This window comes from Somniosus microcephalus, chromosome 14 (genome assembly GCF_052327205.1).
Source record: "Somniosus microcephalus isolate GS21.2 chromosome 14, FLI_Smic_1.0, whole genome shotgun sequence".
Taxonomy (NCBI): domain Eukaryota; kingdom Metazoa; phylum Chordata; class Chondrichthyes; order Squaliformes; family Somniosidae; genus Somniosus; species Somniosus microcephalus.
The window spans coordinates 5,074,372-5,101,076 of record NC_141000.1 but is presented as its reverse complement, the minus strand read 5'-3'; the positions used below and the strand labels follow the sequence as shown (position 1 = coordinate 5,101,076).

At 42.7% G+C, this 26,705-nt stretch overlaps 1 protein-coding gene across 4 annotated transcripts in view; it reads right to left on the bottom strand.

Annotated features, from left to right (window-relative positions):
* LOC147107289 (BCLAF1 and THRAP3 family member 3-like) overlaps positions 1-26,705 on the bottom strand; it is a 397,394-nt gene that overhangs the window by 16,570 nt on the left and 354,119 nt on the right. For all 4 annotated transcript variants that reach the window (XM_086006167.1, XM_086006169.1, XM_086006166.1 and 1 more), the window contains exons 2-4: positions 21,405-21,473; positions 8,773-9,474; positions 7,669-8,397 (exon numbers count right to left, since the gene is read on the bottom strand). In XM_086006167.1, the coding sequence (XP_085862293.1) occupies positions 7,669-8,397; positions 8,773-9,474; positions 21,405-21,445 (1,472 nt within the window). In that variant the 5' untranslated portion in view covers positions 21,446-21,473. The remainder of the gene's footprint in view (positions 1-7,668; positions 8,398-8,772; positions 9,475-21,404; positions 21,474-26,705) is intronic.

Here is a 26,705-nt window from a genome sequence, read left to right as displayed (position 1 = left end):
GGGACCGATGTCCTAGGGGGAGTATTTGCTAGTGCTGTTGGGGAGGGTTTAAACTAAAATGGCAGGGGGTTGGGAACCTGTGCAGGGAGACAGAGGAAAGGGAAGCAAGGATAGAAGCAAAAGACAGATAGGAGAAAAGCAAAAGTGGCAGTCAGAGAAATCAAGGGTTTAATCAAACATGGCCACAGTAAATAATAATTCTAAAAGGTCTAAGTGTTAAAAAAACAAGCTTGATGGCTTTGTGTCTTAATGCGAGGAGCATTCGTAATAAAGTGGATGAATTAACTGCGCAAATAGATGTAAACGGATATGATATAATTGGGATTATGGAGACATGGCTCCAGGGTGACCAAGGCTGGGAATTCAACATCCAGGGGTATTCAATATTCAGGAAAGACAGGCAAAAGGGAAAAGGAGGTGGGGTAGCATTGCTGGTTAAAGAGGTTAACACAATAGTAAGGAAGGATATTAGCTCTGATGACGTGGAATCTGTATGGGTAGAGCTGAGAAATACCAAGGGGTAGAAAACGTTAGTGGGAGTTGTAGGCAGACCCCCAAACAGTAATGCTGAGGTTGGGGATGGCATTAAACGGGAAATTAGAGACGCGTGCAATAAGGGCACAGCAGTTATCATGGGTGACTTTAATCTACATATAGATTGGGCTAACCAAATTAGTAACAATACTGTGGAGGAGGAATTCCTGGAGTGTATACGGGATGGTTTCCTGGACCAATATGACGAGGAACCAACTAGAGATTAGGCCATCTTAGACTGGGTATTACGTAATGAGAAAGGATTAATTAGCAATCATGTTGTGCGAGGCCCCTTGGGGGTGGAGCGATCATATTATGATCGAATTCTTCATTAAGATGGAGAGTGAAGTAGTTGACTCGGAGACTAGGGTCCTGAATTTAAATAAAGGAAACTACGATGGTATGAGGCGCGAGTTGGCTAGGATGGATTGGGGAATGTTACTTAAAGGGTTGACGGTGGATAGGCAATGGCAAACATTTAAAGATCACATGGATGAACTACAGAATTTGTTCATCCCTGTTTGGCATAAAAATAAAACAAAAAAGGTGACTCAACCGTGGGAAATTAGGGATAGCATAAGATCCAAGGAGAGGACATATAAATTGGCCAGAAAAAGCAGCAAACCTGAGGATTGGGAGCAGTTTAGGATTCAGATAGGAGGCGGACAAAGGGATTAATTAAGGGGGGGGAAAATAGAGTACGAGAGTAAGCTTGCAGGGAACATAAAAACCAGACTGTAAAAGCTTCTATAGATATGTGAAGAGAAAAAGATTGGTGAAGTCAAGCGTAGGTCGCTTGCAGTCAGAATCAGGGGAATTTATAATGGGGAACAAAGAAATGGCAGACCAATTAAATACATACTTTGGTACTGTCTTCACAAAGGAGGACATGAATAACCTCCCAGAGATGTCGGGGAGCATAGGGTCTAATGAGAGGGAGGAACTGAATGAAATCAGTATTTGTAGGGAAATGGCGTTGGGGAAATTGATGGGAATGAAGGCCGATAAATCCCCAGGGCCTGATAATCTACATCTTGGGGTACTTAAGGAAGTGGCCCTAGAAATAGTAGATGCACTGCTGGTCATCTTCCAAAATTCTATAGACTCGAACAGTTCCCATGGATTGGAGGGTAGCTAATGTAACCCCACTATTCAAAAAAGGTGGGAGAGAGAAAATGGGGAATTATAGACCGGTAAGCCTGACATCGGTAGTGGGGAAAATGCTAGAGTCCATTATAAAAGATGTAATAGCAGAGCACTTGGAAAACAGTGACAGGATCGGACAAATTCAACATGGATTTACAAAAGGTAAATCATGCTTGACTAATCTACTGGAATTTTGAGAGGATGTAACTGGTAGAATAGATAAGAGAGAACCAGTGGATGTGGTGTATTTGGACTTTCAGAAGGCTTTCGATAAGGTCCCGCATAAGAGATTAGCGTGTAAAGTTAAAACACATGGGATTGAGGGCAAGGTTACTGACTTGGATAGAGAACTGGTTGGCAGACAGGAAGCAAAGAGTTGGAATAAACAGGTCTTTTTCCGAGTGGCAGGCAGTGACTAGTGGGGTACCGCAGGGATTGGTGCTAGGACCCCAGCTATTCACAATATATATTGTGTATCTCCAAGTTTGCAGATGACACAAAGCTGGGTGGGCGTGTGTGCTGTGAGGAGGATGCCGAAAAACTCCAGTATGACTTGGACAAGTTGGGTGATTGGGCAGATGCAGTATAATGTGGATAAATGTGAGGTTATCCACTTTGGTGGCAAAAACAGGAAGGCAGATTATCTGAACGGCAATAGATTGGGAGAAGGGAAGTGCAACGAGACCTGGGTGTCCTTGTGCACCAGTCGCTGAAGGTAAGCATGCAGGTGCAGCAGGCGGTTAAGAAGGCAAATGGTATGTTGGCCTTCGTAGCGAGAGGATTCGAGTACAGGAGCAAGGATGTCTTGCTGCATTGTACAGGGCCTTGGTGAGACCACATCTTGAGTATTGTGTGCAGTTTTGGTCACCTTATCTGAGGAAGGATGTTCTTGCCATGGAGGGAGTGCAGCGAATATTCACCAGACTGATACCTGGGATGGAAGGAATGACGTATGAGGAGAGATTGGGTCGATTGGGCTTATACTCGCTGGAGTTTAGATGAATGAGAGGGGATCTCATTGAAACTTATAAAATTCTAACAGGACTAGACAGACTAGATGTAGGAAGGATGTTCCCGATGGCGGGGGAGTCCAGAACCAAGGGTCACAGTCTAAGGATAAGGGGTAAGCCATTTAGGACTGAGTTGAGGAGGAATTTCTTCACCCAGAGAGTGGTGAACCTGTGGAACTCTCTACCACACAAGGCAGTTGAGGCCAATTCATTAAATATATTCAAGAAGGAGTTAGATATATTTCTTAAGGCTAAAGGAATCAAGGGATATGGGGAGAAGGCAGGGATAGGGTACTGAATTTGGATGATCAGCCATGATCTCATTAAATGGTGGAGCAGGCTCGAGGGGCCGAATGGCCTACTCCTACTCCTATCTTCTACGTTTCTATGTTAGTGAATTTAGGCCCAAACAAAGCTGACGTTAGGTTTGTGCCAAAATAAACCTATGTAATCAAAACATAAGCCAGCCTGAGTGATACCATCCCTTTTGTAGGATGCAAGATAAGGAGAATTGCACAATCCCTTTAAAAATACTGAATATTGCAAGCTTAATTTCTCAACACATCCTCAGCCAAGTACTTTAGGATGCCGTAAAAAAAAAATGGTCCGGAATGAATTTTAAAGCTCCCATTAAATATAGTAAATTGGATTCACGTCCATACCTTGTATAATGATCTGGGCTCGGTTTCCTTAACATCTTCTGGTTAAATAACTCCTGCACATACTACAGAATTTAACATGACTACACAAACATGAGAAGTCGTTTGTTTAAAGTGGAGTTTCTCCTTCAAAACAGATTTTAGGTTTCAAAGTGGTTACCAAAAGAAAAAAAAGCACATTAATTTTAATCAGTTAAGCTAGGTCAGAAAAATATCACTAATGACTGAATATTTAATACATACATGAGGCTGAAAATAAAGAAATTTCACACCAAAAGACACTTCAGTGACTAGAAATTCAAATTCATTGTCTTTTCGTAAGTTACTTCTGCTATGGGGTTGTTGTCCTTTGAGGCAATTTTCAACAAGTGCCATAAAGTCTTCCATTATAAGCTGATGGTTCTCAAAATGCTTCATAGAACTGTAGTGCAGTTAACGGCCCAGGAAAATGAGTTAACAATGAGAAAGTGTTGAATTATTCATTAATAGCAGTCCACTGTTGATGTCAACCATCTATGTACATCCTTAAGATTAAATCAGATCTTGAATTAATTTTGGTTTAACTGCATCAAAAGTCTGACGAGGCTTGTGGTGTACTTTGTTCATGATAACAAGCAGTATATTTTCCTTGAGGTTGCCCACTTGAGACATGAGATGCGGCAAGTGTCGCAGGCTTGGGAGGAACAGGTGACTTTGGACCTATGGATCCCAAAGCTCTCCACCATTGGGGGTTTTCCTTACCTCGTGTCTGGCTCTGTTGTAGACTCATTGATAGAGATTGATTGCTATGATTAGTCAACAACTCCATTAATGTTTTATCATGTGACTACCAGGATGGCAGAAGACGAAGTAGATGGACCTCCATTCAGTCCGTAAGGGGGACCCCGAGCTTCCGGTTGCCTGTCACTTTAATTCACCGCTCCATTCCCACTCAGACCTCACCGTCCTCGGCCTCTTGCATTGTTCCAATGAAGCTCAGCGTAAGCTTGAGGAACAGCACCTCATCTTTCGATTAGGCACTTTACAGCCTTCCGGACTCAACATAGAGTTCAACAATTTCAGATCATAATCTCGGCCCCTTCATATATTATATATATTTTTTATCCACACTCTGTCTGTCTTTTGTTCTTCTCCCCCACAGGGCAGCTGTCTTTCATTCTGCCAGCGCAATTCACACTTCATCTCGAGCCATCCTTTGTTTCTTAACCTGTCCCATTAACATCTCCTCTCGCCTTGAATATCTCTTAATGTCTCTTAATCTCTTCCGCCTTCCATCCGATCACAGACCTTCCCTTTTGTTCTTTCCTCCCCTCCCCCATTTCCCGGCCTCTTCACTTGCTTAAAAATCTGTTCCATTTCCTGCTTTTTTCCAGTTCTGACGAAGGCTCATCGACTTGAAACGTTAACTCTGTTTCTCTCTTCACAGATGCTGCCTGACCGGCTGAGTATCTCCAGCATTTTCTGTTTTTATTTCAGATTTCCAGCAGCTACAGTATTTTCTGTTTGTAGATGGACCTTGGTCTTCTTTTGTCTAGTTGTTCTCACGTCATGTCCTCTCTGTAGTGGTAATCAACACTGACCCATCTTTAATCTTCATCAGAAAAACAATTGGTTTCAATATTCTTCCACCAAGATGGGTCACAGTTACACTGGGAATTCTTACTGATCGAGGGCTCTGCAGGATTAATACCCAGATTCTGACAGCTGTATAAATATCAAGTCAAAAACATTTTTTTTGAAGTATGAGGTTGGCTGGATGCCCTCTAGATGTCTTGTGTTCTCCTTCAATATATTGAGCCCAATCTTTGCACAGATTTGATTTACTAATCGTTTAATGCATCAATCATTATGGTGGTGGTGATTATGTATAGCTGAAACTTTATGGGCTTGTGGTAATGTGCCACTTTACATCTGTACATTTTCATTTCTGCTGGAAACTGCATCACGATAGGATCCTCTTTTTGAAATTGGAGCCTTCACCTTCAGTATCAGTCGTGGCTCAGTTGGTAATACTCTCGTCTTGGAATCAGAAGGTTGTGGGTTCAAATCTCACTCGAGACTTGCACTCCAGGGTAGTAACTGAGGGAGTGCTGCACTGTCCGAGGTGCCGTCTTTCAGATGAGACATTAAACCGAGGCCCCGTCTGCTCTCTCAGGTGGACGTAAAAGATCCCTATTTCGAAGAAGAGCAGGGGAGTTTATCCCCGGTGTCCTAGCCAATATCTCCCTCAATCAACACCACTAAAAGCAAAATGATTATCTGGTCATTATCACATTGCTGTTTGTGGGATCTTACTGTGAGCAAATTAACTACTGCGTTTCCTACATTACAACAGCGACTACACTTCAAAAGTGCTTCATTGGCTGTAAAGCGCTTTGGGACGTCCGGAGGTCGTGAAAGGCACTGTAGAAATGCACGTCTTCCTTTAACTGCGTGAACTATCACGATGTTCGCAGTGACGACACTTCATTACATCACAGCGAGAAAGTCATCTAAATAAGAGGCCATTAAAAGTCAACCATCAAGGTAATACGTTGCATGATGTGATTCACTGTGACAGGCTTAAAGCACGGTAATCGCTCGACTCCACGAGCTATTTACTGAAAATTAGAAGCCTACTGAACTCTTGATCAGCACTACTACAGTATGAATTGATTTCATTTAATGGCTGTGCTGCCACGATTAATGATGGTATTAAAAAGTCTGTAGCATTAATTACCAGTTTGATAATATGGTCTTAGAAAACCTTCGTATGGATTTGCTGAACCCAAGATCTGCAGTCTTGAATTTTGAAGGGCTAAAGTTGTGATGGAAGTAGTAATTTTATTTTCAAGTTCCATTTTGTATCTTTCTACTTTGAAAGAACAATGCACGAGTTGCTCCATTTTCACACAGCGAGATGATACCAAAGTACAAATACGGAGCAGGGCTTGGAGAAAGATACTGTCTATCCACAGCAAAAAACTCCTGGACGGACTGCAAAGATCGTTGCTGTTGGCATGTGTGCAGTTTATTGATTCTACCACACCATCTTGATAAAGTACAAGCCCATTGTAACGTATGCTGATGGAAGACATCCCATTAGATCTGGTAGGTTTTTCAGTTCATTGCATGAATTTTTCAAGGAACCCCTGTCGGCTTCATTTCCTGTAGTTGGACTTCAGGGGAATCGAGGGATATGGAGATCAGGCGGGAAAGTGGAGTTGATGTCGATGATCAGCCATGATCTTATTGAATGGTGGAGCAGGCTCAAGGGGCCGTATGGCCTACTCCTGCTCTTACTTCTTATGTTCAACTGGACCATGACAAAACAAACTTAGCAAAAACTATGATGTGCTGTAGCTTCTCATGTTAAGTGTGCACTGCTTTTCAAACTGTCTAATTGTTATAGGACAAACTGACAGTTAATCCAATCAAAATGGATATAAATAGCAAGATCATGCCACAGAACACAATTCACACACTATTCCCACTCTTTCCTTGATGTATTTATATGCAATTTTTATTCCTGATACGTGAGAAATATCCAAATGTTTGAACTTTAAATTCCATTTGAAGAGAGAGATCTTCGACATTTGCAATGAGAATTTTGTTTAACAATGCCAGGTATCAGAGTTTAGTTTCAGGTCTGGACAGCTGCTATTTTTCCAGCACAATTTTCCACTCATTGTCTCCAGCTTTTCATACTGAAGGTAGTCTTCAACCAAAACCTTCAAAAACTATCGAAAACATCCAGATGTTCACGAGATCTTCAATCAGAATTCATATCGATTTAAGTTTCTTTTTCTAACGCAGTTTCTGGTATATAGGCAAAATCTGGCAGAAGCCCATCACAAAAGATTGTTCCATCCTTAAGCGTTCTTTTTTTGCTGCTGGATTGTATTGCTAAAAATGTGTTCGGAGCATAAATAAAATTCCTGGTGCTTAAGAATGCAATTCCTTAGTAAAGCTTCAGGAAATGAAGACCAAGTAGTCCATGTTCATAGTGATGCATGAATTGCTCCGGTCTCTTTTCCTTTCATTGGGAGCTACAGCATTTGTAGAACTACTAGTCACCAAAGGCAAGAGTGCAGAGTAAAAATTGGATAAACCAAAAACCATAGTACTGTACCTCCGTTACAGAAAGAAACTGGTTTTTGATAAGCTTTGCTGTATCATGTACAGTCCAAGGAACATTTTTAAGCTTGTTGTACAACTGGAAACAGGCTGCTTTCTGTAAGGGAAGAAGGGTACTACAATTTAAGCCTTTAGACCGATACTAAAACAAGTATGAAATTTCTTTACCCAGCCTCATACGATCAAAGAATGAAGGACAATACCTGGACTTGCTTGCAGTTTTCTTCATATCTAGTTTGATTGTTAGGGACTCCGTTTTACTGTCTCGCTCACTATTGGTAGGACGTCGTGAAGTTTCCATATGACAAGATCTATGGTTTGATCGCTTATGAGCGGCGTCACGTTGGTCTTTCGAAAAATCAGAGCGGTTTCTGAATTCCTTTCCTCTTTCTGCTCGTCCTCTTGTTGCTGAGGTTGCTGTAGATTTTGGGCTTACTTCTTTCTTGCCTACATACTGAAACCTGCCGGAATAATGCTCAGGAACTGGATATTTGCCTGACACAGAGTGGTGGCCCTCTGTTCTGTTCACATCCATACCTGACCTCCTACTGTTACTGTGAAAACGACTCACCTCTTTATGACTTGAGGAACTGGTCGTAAATTCTTGATCTTTGCTTGAATATCCTTGCTGTCTTTCACTGGAAAAGCTCCGGTGATGCTCAGAGGAGGCGTACAGCTCAGGATACTTTTGCGAATGTGCAAACCCACTCTTTACCTGCGCACTCTCTTCAAAGCGGTCTCTCGGCACATCTTTAACATGTGTACTTTCAGAATCACCGTATGCTGCAGAGGGGTAGGTTTTCCTATTATGAGGCAATTTCTCCCCTCTCCATTTTAAATCTCGCTCGTGTTCTATCATCTCATGCTTTCCAGGTACCCAGCCTCTTCCAGATGCTTCTCTGTGCCCTTTGACTTCATCCTCCTCAGGATACCTGTGTTGACATAAAGCAGTTTACACTTGCAGTAGAGAGAAGACAGTGAGAATTAAGTTTCGGTAACACGAAGTAAGTTTGGGAGCAATGCCTTGAAAGCAGTATTTTCCCCAGGTTACTAATTTAACCCTTTATCCTTCTGAAAGCCATTCAGCAGGAGGCCGAGGGAAAAATAAAGTGGTCCTCAGCTTTCTAGCCATCAATCTGCTCTATTTGAAAACAATGCAAGAACTCATTATTTACAGAACATACTCACACTTTCAGATTAGGGCAAAGGGCTTTCACGTTTTAAATCCTCAACTAACAAATGTGACCATTTTATTCAGTTGAGGTTCTACATCAAAATACACAACCTTAATGGTTCTATTCCAATACCTCTTCTGGTAGGAGTTCCTATCCAGAAACTCTTCAGACCGTCTTCCAGGTGAACGTGAATAACCTGAATGCCTCTCTTCATGTAAACTGTGACTTCTAAAGCCTTCGGAGTCATGCCACTTTTCCACGCAGCCATGAGAGGTAGCGACTGGTCGCTCGTATGAATTTGCTTGTGGATCACCTCTGACAGCCTTGGGATTTTCGTTAGACGATCTGCTATGAGTCAGGGCTTCCATGTTCTGATGGTGGTGCCGGTTGTCATGGTCATTGTGCCATTCATTGTAATCATGGTGCCGTTCATTGTGAGCATGGTGCCATTCATTGCTGTCACGATGCCGTTCATCGTGATCATGGTATGGATTGTCTTCGAGAGATCTTGAAGGAAGTGGGTAGCTTCGGTTTCCTTCTCTTTCTTCTGGGCATACATTTCTTCCAGTTGTAGTTGTATGTTCTGATCCCACTCTTCTTGTATTTGGGGAAGGCTGCCTATACTCAAAAACTTTACAATGAACGTCACCATATTGTGCATCTCCTGATCTTGATTCTACATTTCCTGCTTCGTTCCACTTCTCCCATTGTCCTCTCCACTGTACGGGTCTTCCTAAACCTTCACCAAATCCTCTTGACTCACCAGTATAGGACTGATGCAGTGGTCTCTCAACATGGTATTCTTGACTTCTTCCGTAGGTTGGCGAGATTGACCTACAATGTATTTGAAGGAGAAGATGGGACATTTTGGTACAACTCAAATAAAACACAATGGAGCACCTCACTGCAGAAAGATTCATTTTCACTTTTGGATTACACTATGTTATGCAATCAGACATCACAAAATTTCAACGATGAGATTGAGAACTAATGTTAAAGCAAAACTGCAATGTTTTATTGGAAGCAGGACTATTAAACAAAATTGTATACAATAGTTTTAAAAAGCAGGATCCTGACCAGAGGTTTACTCTTTCAATGAGTTTAATTTTGCCATTTAGTCAGGTTAGTATGCAATGTGAAATTCCATACCCAGGTGGTTATTTTAACTCATTCCATGCTGCACTTTTACACCGTGCAGCATTATTTAACTAGACGATGACACCAAAAAAATCATTGGAAAAAATGTTCAACAGTAAAAGCTCCGGATATTTAAGAACAAAATTGGAAAAATACATTCCAACGAGTAAAATGGAATGGTAAAGTGCAAATTTACAAAAGAACTACTTCAAAGCTTTTTCTGATCTTTAGGAATGCACAGTACATATAAAAAGAGACGTTATCATGGACTCCGAAATAAGAATTCAAGCCTGCAGTCAGTGACCAACACATTTATGTAATTCAGTAACCAGCTCTCTTTAAAAGAAATAGACAAGAACATAAAGTTACAACCAAAGATATCAAACTCCAAGAGCTGATGCTTTTGTTTAATACCACCTGCAGGAAACGCTCGTTTAAACGGCACCTAAATATCCGGAATTCTCTATTAACCGGCAAAATTCATACTCCGAAAACAACACCTCAATAACCGGCAATGTTGCCGAGTCCGAGTCTCCCGCGGTGGCCGAGTTAGTCAGTGGGGGTAGTTCTCCAAACTGCCACTACTCGGCTTCTTGGCGCTGTCGGAAGTCCGAACGCCCCAATACCCCTGTAACAGGAGTCGGACTCTCCCGCGCTGCCGGTAGTCTCTTCTGATCCGCCAATTACTGTATACTGCACATTTCTTGATTTTTTTATTTTTGTTAAAAATAGCCTTAGTAGATAACCCTCTCCGTCATCCGGAATTTTTAATCAACCGGCACCATTCCGGTCCCGTCGGTGCCGGATACCAAAGAGTTTCCTGTACACAGACAAGATCTATTTCTTCAATTGCAACAATTTTCAAGTTAGTGGAGTGGAAGTTTTAATTAAAAGTGGAGGTTAAAAATTAGTAATTGAAGACTATTTTAGGGACACAACTAGAGGAAGAAACGGCTCCTTCATCAGCCCTCTGACAGCTTTTTTCCTGCTTCACACTGACTTTTGCAGGGATTCCACAGAGGCTAACCACCTCATCCAAGTGGCCAGAATTTAAAGGTGAGCTATATTAATGTGCATTGGCAGGCTATTCAACTGCAGGAAAGCATCACAGATTAACCACACCCTGTCCTTTTTAAAATTCATTTCCAGAATGTGGATGTCACTGGCAAGGTCAGCATTTATTGCCCATACCAATTGCCCTCAAGGTGGTGGTGCTGGTGGACCTTCTTGAATCGTTTTGTGAAGGTGTTCCCACAGTGCTGCGAGATAGGGAGTTCAAGGATTTTGACTCGGTGGCGATGAAGGAATGACGATATATGTCCAAGTCTGGATGGTGTGTGACTTGGAGGTGATGGGTGTTCCCATGCACCTGCTGCTCTTGTCCTTTGAGGTGGTGGAGGACACGGATTTGGGCAGCTCTGCTGAAGAAGCCTTGGCAAGTCGCTGCAGTTCATCTTGTAGATAGTACACACTGCAGCCATGGTATGTTGGTAGACAGGGTGGGTGTTTAAGCTAGCGGATGCGGTATTAATCGAGGGGACTGCTGTGTCCTGGATGGTGGCGAGCATCTTGTGTTGTTGCAGCTGCACTCATCCAGGCAAGTGGAGAGTATTCTATTCAGACACCTGACTTGTGCCTTGTAGATGGTGGCGAGGCTTTGAAGAGACAAGAGGTGAATCACTTGCTGTAGAATATCCAGGCTCTTACCTGCTCTAGTAGCCATGGCATTTATGCAGCTGGTCCAGTTCAGTTTCTGGTCAATGGTGACCCCCAGGATGTTGATGGTGGGGGATTTGGCAATGGCAATATCACTGAATGTCAAGGGGGGTGGTTAGACTCTCTTATTGGAGATGGTCACTGCCTGGCACTCAAGTGGCAAGTAACATTCACATCATACATCAGCCCAAATCTGAATGTTTCCCAGGTTGTGTTGCATGTAGGCGTGACGGTTTCATTATCTGAGGAATTGTGAATGAACCTGAACACTGCAATAATCAGCCTACAGCCCCACTACTGACTATGACAAGAGGGAAAGTCATTAATGAAGTAATTCAAGACTATTAGGCTTAGGATGCTGTCCTGAGGAATTCCTGCAGCGATGCCCTGGGGCTGAGGTGACTGGCTGCCAACAACCATAACCATCTGTTCTCACCTGACATCCACACACAAGCACCTCCAGTGATCAACAGTGGGAATCCTGCCATATTTTCCTCTCCCCAACTCAGTCACCTAGGGAAGAGACACTACTGGCACACGAGCCCAGATCATCTAACTTAGCACAGAATGGGGATTGAATCTAGGGCCATACTCATCTGCGACGCTCCGCTACCTACTGGGATAAATCCATTAAACCATCCGAGATGAACAAATTATTATGTTTGATAAAAGGTCTGCTACTTTTTAAAGTTACTCGGAGCACAAATAACAGTAAAATAATTGTTTTGCAAAACCTCCACACTTGACAATGCAACTAAGCAAGGCCAAGTTGGCCAAGTGTTGCTTCATGAAGGCAGGTTGTCTAAGGGTTGGCTCAACAATACCGGCAGAGATTAGACTTCATCCGAGCCCAAAAAGTAGACTATTGAACCATGGAGGGGCATCACAGCTGAACATGATCCACTCCACACCTGACTATCTTCCCGCAAGCGTTAGTATATAGTGATGTCCTTTAACGATGGACATAGCGATTTATAATGGGAAAATGTTGACAGTGACAAAAATGTAACAGGAAGTCAAGTGGCATAGAAAGGAAGTGCACACAGGAAGATTTTTTTTGAGATATATAAAAATAGAAATCTTACATAGAGCACATACTTCCTGTCCACAAACCTTACTTGCTGTTATGATTTTTAGTCCTACTTTGATTAACTTTTCCCATTATAAATGGCCATATTACATTCAATTTTATACGTCAACTTAAGCCGTCACGATTGTAGGAGCAAATTTCTTAACTCTCCTTGCTCGTGACAGCTTGATTTTTGCTGTGCTTACAGCCAAGTACTTTACTTTTTGCGTAGATTTTTAAATGTTATTTCACCACCCCCTCTCCTTCTAGACATCCTGTTAGCCTGGTTTTGCCGCCCTATTCTCCCTGCCATTTTCTTCAGCTGCCTGGCCTCCCCTGTCCCTTCATGATCCCTTTCCTGTGTTCCTTGGCCTCCCCATCCAGTCCCATTCTTAGACTCCTCCTTGCCCAACAAGTCTCTCAGCTCCTCCCTTTCTCCTTATCCTTTGCTGCCACATTTCCCACCAATCGAGCTCTCGCCACCTTCCCTACTGACCCGTCACAAGATTGCAGGACTTTCATTGTCTGGTTTCTTTCCGACCTGCATTTGTTTATTCACCGACAACTTCATTATTTTTTCACAGCTGAATAAAAGAAAGCTTGCACCAAATAAATTAATTTGATGAATTTTGTTCATTAACTTAGTTGGTGCCATTTCTCTCAATTCTGTGCAAGTCCAATTTAAATTCATAAATCCTGTATCTTTAATTCATTTTGCTCACTTCTATTTTAATGAATTTATTAATTGCCAATTTTATCCTACTTTCAAGATTGTGTAAAGCAGCCTTTCTTTATTTGTTCCCTTCCTTCCCCTAGCCCACCAGGCCAAACTTCCTCTAAGGTTCCCCACTGCTCTAGCCCTGAACTCTCACCTTTCGCCAGTTTCATTCCAATCGCCCTTCATGCCCTCTCCGAGCTCATCCTATCCATGAGACCCACCTCCTGCTCCCTCAACCCTATTCCCACTAAACTGCTGACCACCCAACTTCCTTTGCTGGCTCCCATGTTAGCGGATACTGTGAACAGTTCCCTCTCCTCAGGTACTGTCCCCCTCCTTCAAATCTGGCGTCAGCACCCCGCTCTTCAAAAAACCAACCCGACCCCTCAGTCCTTGAAAACTACCGCCCCCATCTCCAACCTCCCTTTCCTCTCCAAAGTCCTTGAATGTGTTATTGCCTCCCAAATCCGTGTCCATCTTTCCTGCAACTCCATGTTTGATTCACTCCAATCAGTTTTCCGTCCCTGCCACAGTATCGAAACGGCTCTTATCAAAGTCACAAATGACATCCTGTGACTGTGACAAAGGTAAACTATCCCTCCTCGTCCATCTCGACTTGTCTGCAGCCTTTGACACGGTTGACCACTCCATCCTCCTCCAACATCGCCCAGCTGGGTGGGACTGCACTCGCCTGGTTCATTCTTATCTATCTAATTGTAGCCAGAGAATCATCTGCAACAGCTTCTCTTCCCGCTCCCGCATCGTTACCTCTGGTGTTCCTCAAGGATCTATCCTTGGCCCCCTCCTATTTCTCATCTACATGTTGCCCCTTGGCGACATCATCCGAAAACACAGCGTTGGTTTCCACATGTACGCTGACGACACCCAGCTCTACCTCACCACCTCTTCTCTCGACCCCTCCATGGTCTCTAAATTGTCAGACTGCTTGTCCGACATCCAGTTCTGGATGAGCAGAAATTTCCTCCAACTAAATATTGGGAAGACCGAAGCCATTGTCTTTGGTCCCCACCACAAACTCCATTCCCGAGCCACTGACTCCATCCCTCTCCCTAACATCTATCTGAGGCTGAACCACACTGTTCGCAACCTTGGTATCATATCTGACTCTGAAATGAGCTTCCGGCCACATATCCGCGCCATAACTAAGACCGCCTATTTCCACCTCTGTAATATTGCCCGTCTCCAACCCTGCCTCAGCTCATCTGCTGCCAAAACCCTCATCAATTCCTTTGTTACCTCTAGAGTTGATTAATCCAAGGCACTCCTGGCTGGCCTCCCACGTTCTCCCTTATGTAAACTTGAGGTCATCCAAAACTCTGATGCCCGTGTCCTAACTCACACCAAGTCCCGTTCACCCATCACCCCTGTGCTCGCTGACCTCTCTGTTAAGTAACGCCTCGATTTTAAAATCCCTCCATGGCCTCACCCCTCCCCATCTCTAATCTCCTCCAGCCCCACAACCCTCAGAGATATCTGTGCTCCTCTAATTCTGGCCCCTTGAACATCAATGTTTTTAATCACCCAATCATTGGTGGCCGTGCCTTCAACTGCCAAGGCTCTGGAATTCCCTCCCTAAACCGTTCCTCCTCTCTAACTCGCTTTCCTCCTTTAATACGCTCCTTAAAACCTACCTCATCTGCCCTTATATCTCATGTGGCCCGGTGTCAAATTTTCTTTTATAATGCTTTATAACCAATTTATTGGAGTTCTTTAAGGCAGTAACATGTGCTGTGGATAAAGGGGAACCAATGGATGTACTGTACTTAGATTTCCAGAAGGCATTTGATAAGGTGCCACATCAAAGGTTATTGCAGAAAATAAAAGCTCATGGTGTAGGGGGGTAACATATTGGCATGGATAGAAGATTGGCTAGCTAACAGGAAACAGAGAGTAGGCATAAATGGGTCATTTTCTGGTTGGCAAGATGTAACGAGTGGTGTGCCACAGGGATCAGTGCTGGGGCCTCAACTTTTTACAATTTATATAAATGACTTGGATGAAGGGACCAAAGGTATGGTTGCTAAATTTGCTGATGACACAAAGATAGGAAAGTAAATTGTGAAGAGGACATAAGGAGGCTACAAAGGGATATAGATAGGTTAAGTGAGTGGGCGAAGATCTGGCAAATGGAGTATAATGTGGGAAAATGTGAAATTGTCCATTTTGGCAGGAAGAATAAAAAAGCATATTATCAAAATGGTGAGAGATTGCAGAGCTCTGAGATGCAGAGGGATCTGGGTGTCCTAGTGCATGAATCGCAAAAGGTTAGTATGCAGGTACAGCAAGTAATTAGGAAAGCTAATAGAATGTTATCGTTTATTGCGAGGGGAATTGAATACAAAAGTAAGGAGGTTATGCTTCAGTTATACAGAGCATTGGTGAGACCACATCTGGAGTACTATGTACAGTATTGGTCTCCTTATTTAAGGAAAGATGCAAATGCGTTGGAAGCAGTTCAGAGAAAGTTTACTAGACTAATACCTGGAATGGGCGGGTTGTGTTATGAGGAAAGGTTGGACAGGCTGGGCTTGTATCCGCTGGAGTTTAGAAGAATAAGAGGTGACTTGATTGAAACATATAAGATCCTGAGGGGTCTGGACAGGGGGGATGTGGAGAGGAGGTTTCCTCTTGTGGGAGAATCTAGAACTAGGGGTCACGGTTTAAAAATAAGGAGTCGCCCATTTAAGAGAGATGAGGAGAAATTTTTCCTCAGAGGGTCGTGAGTCTTTGGAACTCTCTTCTTCAGAGGGCGGTGGAAGCAGAGTCTTTGAATATTTTTAAAGGCAGAGGTAGATAGATTCTTGGTAAGCAAGGGGGTGAAAGGTTATCGGGGTAGGCGGGAATGTGGAGTAATCGGATCAGCCATGATGTTATTGAATGGCGGAGCAGGCTCGAAGGGCTGCGTGGCCTACTCCTGCTCCTAATTCGTATGTAATGCTCCTGTGAAGCACCTTGGGACGGTTTACTACATTAAAGGCGCTATATAAATGAAAGCTGTTGTTGCTGTTTACTTATTGGCAATTCCCCTTATTCTCTCTAAGACCACTTTTAATTCCTGAAACCATTCTGATTAATTGAGTTATTAATTCCCAGCTTCACTAGCCCACTTTATTTACTCCATTTAACCAATTCTTTGCTCAAGTCTATTACTAGTTTGTTTATTTCAATGTTGTAAACAATTAATTCATTAATTTGGACTTCTGTAGTTCATTTCATAGATTCTCTGGCAAGGCCACCTTAAATTACTAATAAATAAATAGGTGGGATTGACTAATTAATTGCTGAGTTCCGCACCTCAATTTAATGCATGTTTTTTCAACCAAATGTTTGCTAAATCCAATTAATTCATAAAGCGTACAGATATGTGCGTATATATAATATATACATATATGTATGAAGGCCACGCTAACTGTTTTCACAGAATAATGGACAGTTCTGAGATTTAAACCTCAACACTGCTACAAATTCCATAACAGTGCAATTAAAGCAGAGCTTCAATGGTTCAGTACCATTAATCACTGGCTGGAATAGTACATTGAACATTACATGCACAACATCTGCAGTTATAAAATAGTGCATCTTCTGACTCACCATGAGCCATGCCACTGGAGATTTACCGCGTTGAGTAAATTCTAAAGCAGTCAGTGTGTTTGCATGATGTAACCCAAAGCGTACTGATGTATCATGTATGCTATCATACTACTGCATGTCAAGAGAAATACTACTGCATGTCAAGAGAAATACTACTGCATGTCAAGAGAAATAGAAAGTTAAGTCTCCAATGAGGATTAGGATTACCTTCAGCATAGGCAACAGGAATGAGCACCAACGTGTGTGCATACGGTCGTGGTAGATGAGTATAAGCAGCAATCAGATGCTATAGTAATGATCAAATAGACAGGTTGAAGTTTAACAACACATAGTACAGCAAACTCTTATTCGGCACCGATGGGACTGGCGTGCTGCCAGTTGATCGAGAAGTCCGGATTACAGAGAGGTATACTTACTAAGGTACGAGAGCCCCGTACACGGCCACAGATCCAGGCGTCCCTGTTGCTAAGCTCCTAACTGCATCTTAATGACAGCCTACTTCCACCTCCGTAACATTACCCACCTCTGCCCCACCTACTGTTGAAACCCTCATCACCTCCAGATTCAACTATTCCAATACTCTACTGGATAGCCTCTTATCATCCCTAAACTTCAGTTCATCCAAAACAATGCTGTTTGTATCTTATCCCACACCAAGTCCCAGTGACCCATCGCCCCTGTCCTTGCTGATCTACACTGACTCCTGGTCCCCCAAAGCCTCAAGTTTAAAATTCTTAGCCTCCTGTTTAAACCCCTTCATGGCCTTGCATTCCCCATCTCCTCCAATCTTACAAACTCCCCTGAAGTCTCCACTTCTCTGACTGGTCACTTTTGCATCCGCATCCCCTTCGCCACACTATTGGCAGCCATGCCTTCAGCCACCTAGGCTGTACACCAAGAACAGAAGAACATAAATAGGAGTCGTCGGCCATTCAGCCCCTCGAGCCTGCTCCACCATTCAATAAGCTGATCTTCTACCTCATCTCCACTTTCCTGCACTCCCCATATCCCTTAATATCCAAAAATCTATCGATCTCTGTCTTGAATATACTCAATGACTGAGCCTCCACAGCCCTCTGGGGCAGAGAATTCCATAGATTCACCACCCTCTGAGTGAAGAAATTTCTCCTCATCTCAGTCCTAAATGGCTGACCCCTTATTCTGAGTCTGTGACCCCTGGTTCTAGACTCCCCAGCCAGGGGAAACATCCTCCCTGCATCTACCCTGTCAAGCCCTGTAAGAATTTTGCATGTTTCAATGAGATTACCTCTCATTCTTCTAAACTCTAGAGAATATAGGCCTAGTCTACTCAATCTGTCCTCATAGGACAATCCACCCATCCCAGGAACCAGTCTGGTGAACCTTCGTTGTACTCCCTCTAGGACAAGTATATCTTCCTTAGGTAAGGAGACCAAAACTGTACACAATACTCCAGGTGTGGTCTCACCAGGGCCCTATATAATTGCAGTAAGACACCTTTACTCTTCTACTCAAATAAAGGCCAACATACCATTTGCTTTCCTCATTGCTTGCTGTACCTGCTTGTTAACTTTCAGTGATTCGTGTACAAGAACACCCAGGTCCCTCTGAACACCAACATTTCCCAATCTCTCACCATTTAAAAAATGCTCTGTTTCTCTATTTTTCCTACCAAAGTGGATAACTTCACATTTCTCCACATTATATTCCATTTGCCATGCTCTTGCCCACTCACTTAGCTTGTCTATATCCCCTTGATGAAGACTCTTTGCATCCTCCTCACAACTTACATTCCCACCCAGCTTTGTATCTGGAATTCCACCTCCCTCTCCTTCTTTAAGGCCCTCTTTAAAACCCACCTCTTTGACCAGGCTTTTGATCACCTCGCCTAATATATCCTTCTTTGGGTCAGCATCCATTTTCTTTTTGATTATGCCTCCGTGAAGCACCTGGGACATTTTCCTACATTAACGGCATTATATAAACGCATGCTGTTGTAATAAAGAATCATCTTTTCCTCTAATTATTCTGAAAAACAATTGTTAAAATACACAATGTATAGTAAAATAATTGATATCTACAGGACAGTGACAAGTTTATATTCAGAAGTAGCTCATTTTTGAGTCCAACACAGGCAACACCACAAAATTATATTAATATGCAAATGTAAGCAAATGTTATAGAATAGGCATGTTATAGAACAGAAATATTAATAGTCCTAGCTATGCCTGCCTTTTCGTGGGATATGTGGAACATTTTGTTCCAGTCCTACTCAGGTCCCCTCCCTCACCTGTTTTTCTGGTACATTGATGACTGTATCGGTGCCGTTTCCCGCTCTCGCCCTGAACTAGAAAATTTCATTCACTTTGCTTCCAATTTCCACGCTTCCCTCACCTTCACATGGTCCATCTCTGACTCTTCCCTTCCTCGACTTCTCTGTCTCCATCTCTGGGGATAGGCTATTGACAAACATTCACTACAAGCCCACTGACTCCCACAGCTACCTGGACTACACTTCCTCCCACCCCACTTCCTGTAAAACTCTATTCCATTCTCCCAGTTTCTCCGTCTCTGCTACATCTGCTCTGACGATGCCACCTTCCATACTAGTGCTTCCGACATGTCTTCCTTTTTCCTCAACCAAGGATACCCCTCTACTGTGGTTGACACGGCCCTTGACCGCATCCATTCTATCTCCCGCACTTCTGTCCTCACCCCTGCCCCTCCCGGAACCACGATAGGGTTCCCCTCGTCATCACCTTTCACCCCACCAGACTCCACATTCAACGGATCATCCTCCGCCATTTCCACCATCTCCAGCGTGATCCCACCACCAAACACATCTTCCCCTCACCTCCCCATTCAGCATTCCGAAGGGACCGCTCCCTCCTCGACACCCTGGTCCACTCCTCTATCACCCCCAACACCCCTTCCCCCGGCATCTTCCCGTGCAAGCGCAGGAGATGCAACACATGCACTTTTACCTCCTCCCTTCCCACTGTCCAGGGCCCCAAACACTCCTTCCAGGTGAAACAGCGATTTACTTGTACTTCTTGCAATTTAGTATACTGTATTCACTGCTCACGATGCAGTCTCCTCTACATTGGGGAGACCAAACGCAGATTGGGTGACCACTTTGCGGAACACCTCCGTTCAGTCCGTAAGGGTGACCCCGAGCTTCCGGTCGATTGTCACTTTAATTCTCCGCTCCACTCCCACTCTGACCTCACTGTCCGCGGCCTCTTGCATTGTTCCACGGGAGCTCAACGTAAGCTCGAGGAACAGCACCTCATCTTTCGATTAGGCACTTTACAGCCTTCTGGACTCAACATCGAGTTCAACAATTTCAGACCATGACCTCGGCCCCTATCTTTTTTTCCATTTTTTTTCTCTCTCTTACATGGCAGCTGTCTTTCATCCTGCCATCGCCATTTACACTTCATCTAGAGCCATCTTTTGCTTCTTAACTTGTCCCATTACCATCTCCTTTTGCCTTGCACCATCATCCCTTTTGTCTCTTAATCTCTCCTGCCTTCCATCCTATCACAGACCTTCCCTTTTGTTCTTTCCTCCCCTCCCCCCTTTCCCTGCCCCTGCACTTGCTTAAAAACCTGTTCCATCTCCAGCTTTTTCCAGTTCTGACGAAGGGTCATCGACCTGAGATGTTAACTGTTTCTCTCTCCACAGATGCTGCCTGACCTGCTGAGTATTTGCAGCATTTTCTGTTTTTATTATAGAATAGGTATTGAAAACAAAAATAAATAGAACAGGGAGTATCTGTAGGAACACAATTTATGTATGAAGTCTACTGTCATATTGAGCACTATTACTTCAATGCGATCAGATTATAGCCCTATGCATGCCACTGGAATAGTTTGTACAGTGCTGCAAAGTGGATGATGTTACACACCTGCAAGTGTAAGTGTCCAATTGACATTAAGCTTGTATTCGCCAAGGCTGGTTTGTTTAAGGCTGTGCTTGTTGACGAGTCACCTGAGCTACTCTGGGTTAAGTGTATGCGATCAAACTGTATTAGAATGGCATACAAATATTTAGAACTAATATTCTTCACAGCCCCTGTCTACAATTACAGTAAACTCTGTGGCATAAATAGAACATCTGTAAAAAAGTGAATATACACATCTTTAAAACATTTTATCAACACCTCTAGTCGTCTCACCAAACCATACAATCATTTCATGCATGGGAAAATGTAGTTCTTTTCATAGCAAGCCCATAATGCTGCACAAAGTAGAACAGTAAATGTAATCCCATCCAGAAAAGATTTACACGTATTTGTAATTAATTCCAAGTCGCCTTATACCAAAATGCTATCTCCAATGTGACCTGTAACACAGGCAGCACTAGCAATCCTCGCCACACAACTCGGACGTCAAACCTTCGCACGGATTATTTCACAAGATTTTTTTTTAATTCATGAAGAAATTCACCAGCAAATTTTCCTGGATCTGAACTTTAGGCCTGCTGTACCAATCAAAGGTTTGGCATTTTCAAAATGCAGAATTTGCTTACCTATGCTTCCATCTTGGGGATCTCGATCTTGATCGAACCATTGTACCAGGTAACTAGGACTCCTGGGAGCTGTGGTGTGCCAAATATATATATACACACATCAGAACTTTCACATTATACTTTACCAGGAACATTTAACAATCCTGACACAAATCATGATTAGTAACATGAAGGTAGCATGAAAAGACATTTCTTAATGCAAAATAGTCGGAACTTTTAGTTCCTTGACCTCCGTGTCCAGAAGTGATTATTTTACCTTCTTCTACTGGTTAAAGTCATATTTTATGTCGCAAGAATGATGGGAAAATACATTTCAAATATAGGGTTGGTCATCATAAATCCTTTGTTCAAAAGATCAAACAACCTACATTAAGCATTGCCAGTTACTCCGGAGTTGATTCTGATCAGTAAACATTTTCAAAGAACATTTATAGTTCCATTGTTACAATAGGTATCTGTTCGTAACTATTCAGTATATAGCATTTCAGGTGTGAAGAAACACATTAGAAATGCTACACACACACACACACACAAACAGATTTGCCATATATTTGCTTTATAAGCCTTTTGAAATGTATGATAACATGGCTCACTTAATAATGTTCTGCCTCTGGGTATACGGTTGCGGTTTTGAGCCATATAGCAGCAGAGGATGGGCTTATAGTAAGTTGATATTCCAGTGCAGTACTGAGGGTGTGCTGCATTGTCTTTCTAATGAGATGTTCCATTGGTTCCGGAGGACACAAAAAGTCCCAAGGCATCGCTAAAAAAAAAGCGCTCTGCTAATGTGCTGGCCAACATTCCACCTCAACCAATATCAAACTACAGATTAAATAGTCATTCATCTCACTGTTATTTGTACACACTAGTGGCACAGAATGCTGGCATTTATAATATAGAACACCTCATTTCAAAAAGCAATTCATTTGACATGTCAACGCCAGTTATGTAAATGCAAGTCTAGTGATCTGTCATGTTGCAGGAAAAATCTAAATTAGGAGAAAAATAAATGAAACTTTGAACTATTTTACTTTGTCACTTGTAAAAGACACCCAGAAGCCCACTAAACTGTACCCGAAGATTAGTATATTTTTCTACTACCAGTCTAAATATCACAATTCCCCTGCAGTGCAGATGATTACCAAAACATTTCTTGCTCTTTAGATTATATTGCAGTAATCCAGCTAGATATGAATTTTTAATATCCAGTTAGCCTCTCTGATTCACTCATGCACAAGCCCAGTATCATTTACAGTGTTCACCAGGGTAGGGAGGAGCACAGCTTATTCAACAGATTTAGCACCACTCTAACCCTCTTTACATATTCTTCAATATTTCAAAAATTGTAAATAGTCAAATATGATAGTCTTGTTGGTCTTAAAATACACTAATTAAAATTAATGCATACGCCTTAAAGCACGGCAAGGAGTTTTAGCTTTGCAATTTATCTAGGAGTACGACATCCATAATAGTCATGGCAAGTAGTGCCCTTTTCTACAACAGGGTTTATAGACTTTCATAAAACATATGATTTTCTAAGTGCCCTGTTACCACTTCCTTAACAGATTCTAGCATTTTCCCTACTACTGATGTCAGTCTAACTGGTATATAGTTCCCTATTTTCTCTCTCCCTCCTTTCTTGAACAGCAGGGTTACATTTGCTATCTTCCAATCCACAGGGACTGTTCTAGAATCTAGGGAATTCTGGAAGATCGAAACCAATGCAGCTACTATCTCTATACCCGCCTCTTTTAAAACCCTCGGGTGTAGGCCATCAAGTGCATGGGATTTGTCAGCTTTTAGTCCCATTAATTTCTCGGGTACTTGTCTTTACTAATATTAATTACTTTAAGTTCCTCACTCTCATTAGACCCTTGGTTCCCCACAATTTCCAGTATGGTGTGTGTCTTCTACTGGTGAAGACAGACACAAAATATTTGGTTAACGTCTCTGCCATTGCCCATTATAATTTCTCCTGTCTCTGCCTCTAAGGGACCAAAATTTACTTTTGCTAATCTTTTCGTTTTTACATACTTGTAAAAGCTCTTATAATCAGTTTTTGTATTCATTGCTAGTTTACTCATTCTATTTTCTCCCTCTATCAATTTCTTTGGGTATCCTTTGCTGATTTTAAAAACCCTTCCAATCTTCAGGCTTATTACAATTTTAGGCAACATTTTAAGCTTCTTTTAATCCAATACTATCCTTAATTTCTCCAGTTAGCCATGGCTGTACCACTTTTAAGTGGAGATTTTATTCAAGGGAATGTGTATTTGTTGAGAATTATGAATTATTTTTTTAAATGTTTGCCAATGCTTATCTACCATGTATTTTAATCTAATTTCCCAATCTACCACAGCCAACTCACCCCTCATACAGCCATAATTGGGTTTGTTTAAATTTAAGACCCTAGTTTCTGACTTAACCACATCACTCTCAAATTTAATATGAAATTCTATCACATTATGATCACTCTTCCCCAGAGGATCCTTTACTACAAGATTACTAATTAACCCCGTCTCATTGCGCAATAATGCAAAATTCCAAAGCATTTTAGGTTAAGGTGACTGAAGTGCTTTCTGTTCTACATTCATATAGAATAGAAAACATTCCTACACTTGGCACCATGTGCTGGCATTCACAGCTCCCAGGTCAGATATAGATAAACATAGAAGATAGGAGTAGGCCATTTGGCCCCTCAAGCCTGCTCCGCCATTCAATGAGATCATGGCTGATCATCCAAATTCAGTACCCTGTCCCTGCCTTCTCCCCATATCCCTTGATCCCTTTAGCCTTAAGAAATAGATCTAACTCCTTCTTGAATATATTTAATGAATTGGCCTCCACTGCCTTCTGTGGTAGAGAATTCCACAGGTTCACCACTCTCTGGGTGAAGAAATTCCTCCTCATCTCTGTCCTAAATGGCTTACCCCTTATCCTTAGACTGTGACCCCTGGTTCTGGACTCCCTGGCCATCAGGAACATCCTTCCTGCATCTAGTCTGTCTAGTCCTGTCAGAATTTTATAAGTTTCAATGAGATCCCCTCTCATTCTTCTAAACACTAGCGAGTATAAGCCCAATCGACCCAATCTCTCCTCATACGTCATTCCTGCCATCCTAGGTATCAGTCTGGTGAATCTTCGCTGCACTCCCTCCATGGCAAGAACATCCTTCCTCAGATAAGGTGACCAAAACTGCACACAATACTCAAGGTGTGGTCTCACCAAGGCCCTGCACAATTGCAGCAAGACATCCTTTTTCCTGTACTCGAGCCCTCTCGCTACGAAGGCCAACATACCATTTGCCTTCTTAACCGCCTGCTGCACCTGCATGCTTACCTTCAGCGACTGGTGCACAAGGATACCCAGGTCTCGTTGCACTTCCCCTTCTCCCAATCTATTGCCGTTCAGATAATAATCTGCCATCCTGCTTTTGCCACCAAGTGGATCCCTCGTATTTATCCACATTATACTGCATCTGCTATGCTTCTGCCCAATCACCCAACCTGTCCAAATCATACTGGAGTTTCTCGGCATCCTCCTCACAGCACACACGCCCACCCAGCTTTGTGTCGTCTGTAAACTTGGAGGTATTACATATACATTTATATATATATATATATATAGCTGGGGTCCTAGGACCGATCCTTGCGGTACCCCACTAGTCACTGCCTGCCACTCGGAAAAAGAGCCGTTTATTCCAACTCTTTGCTTCCTGTCTGCCAACCAGTTCTTTATCCAAGTCAGTACCTTGCCCCCAATCCCATGTGCCTTAACTTTACACACTAATCTCTTATGCGGGACCTTATCGAAAGCCTTCTGAAAGTCCAAATACACCACATCCACTGGCTCTCCCTTATCTATTCTACCAGTTACATCCTCAAAAAATTCCAGTAGATTAGTCAAGCACGATTTACCTTTTGTAAATCCATCTTGACTTTGTCCGATCCTGTCACTGTTTTCCAAGTGCTCTGCTATTACCTCTTTTATAATATACTCTAACATTTTCCCCACTACCGATGTCAGGCTTACCGGTCTGTAATTCCCCGTTTTCTCTCTACCACCTTTTTTGAATAGTTGCTAACATTAGCTGCCCTCCAATCCATGGGAACTGTTCCAGAGTCTCTAAAATTTTGGAAGATGACCAGCAATGCATCTACTATTTCTAGGGCCACTTCCTTAAGTATCCTAGGATGTAGATTATCAGGCCCTGGGGATTTATCGGCCTTCAATCCCGTCAATTTCCCTAACACCATTTCCCTACAAATACTGATTTCATTCAGTTCCTCCCGCTCATTAGACCGTTATGTTCCCAACATCTCTGGGAGGTTATTTGTGTCCTCCTTTGTGAAGACAGAACCAAAGTATGTATTTAATTGGTCTGCCATTTCTTTGTTCCCCATTATAAATTCCCCTGATTCTGACTGCAAGAAACCTATGCTTGACTTCTCAACTGGAATATTGTGCCCAATTTTGGGCACCGCACTTTAGGAAGGATGTGAAGGCCTTAGAGTGGGTGCAGAGAAGATTTACGAGAATAGTTCCAGCGATGAGGGACTTCAGTTACATGGATAGACTGGAGAAGCTGGGGTTGTTCTCCTTAGAGCAGAGAAGATTGAGAGGGGATTTGATAGGTGTTGAGAATACCCCAGAGGGCGGTGGAGGCTCAGTCATTGGGAATATTCAAAACAGAAGTCAATAGGTTTCTGACTAGTAAGGGCATCAAGGGATATGGCGATAGGGCCGGTGAATGGAGTTGAGGCAGAAGATCAGCCATGATCTCATTGAATGGCGGAGCAGGCTCGAAGGGCCTACTCCTGCTCCTATTTCTTGTATTCTTGTTCACCAATCTTTTTCTCTTCACATATCTATAAAAGCTTTTAGTCAGTTTTTATGTTCCCTGCAAGCTTACTCTCATACTCTATTTTCCCCCGCTTAATTAATCCCTTTGTCCTCCTTTGCTGAATCCTAAACTGCTCCCAATCCTCAGGTTTACTGCTTTTTCTGGCCAATTTATATGTCCTCTCCTTGGATCGTATGTTATCCCTAATTTCCCTTGTTAGCCACGGTTGAGTCACCTTTTTTGTTTTATTTTTATGCCAAACAGGGGATGAACAAATTCTGTAGTTCATCCATGCGATCTTTGAATGTTTGCCATTGCCTATCCACCGTCAACCCTTTGAGTAACATTCCTCAATCAATCCTACCCAACTCGCGCCTCATACCATCGTAGTTTCCTTTATTTAAATTCAGGACCCTAGTCTCCGAGTCAACTACTTCACTCTCCATCTTAATGAAGAA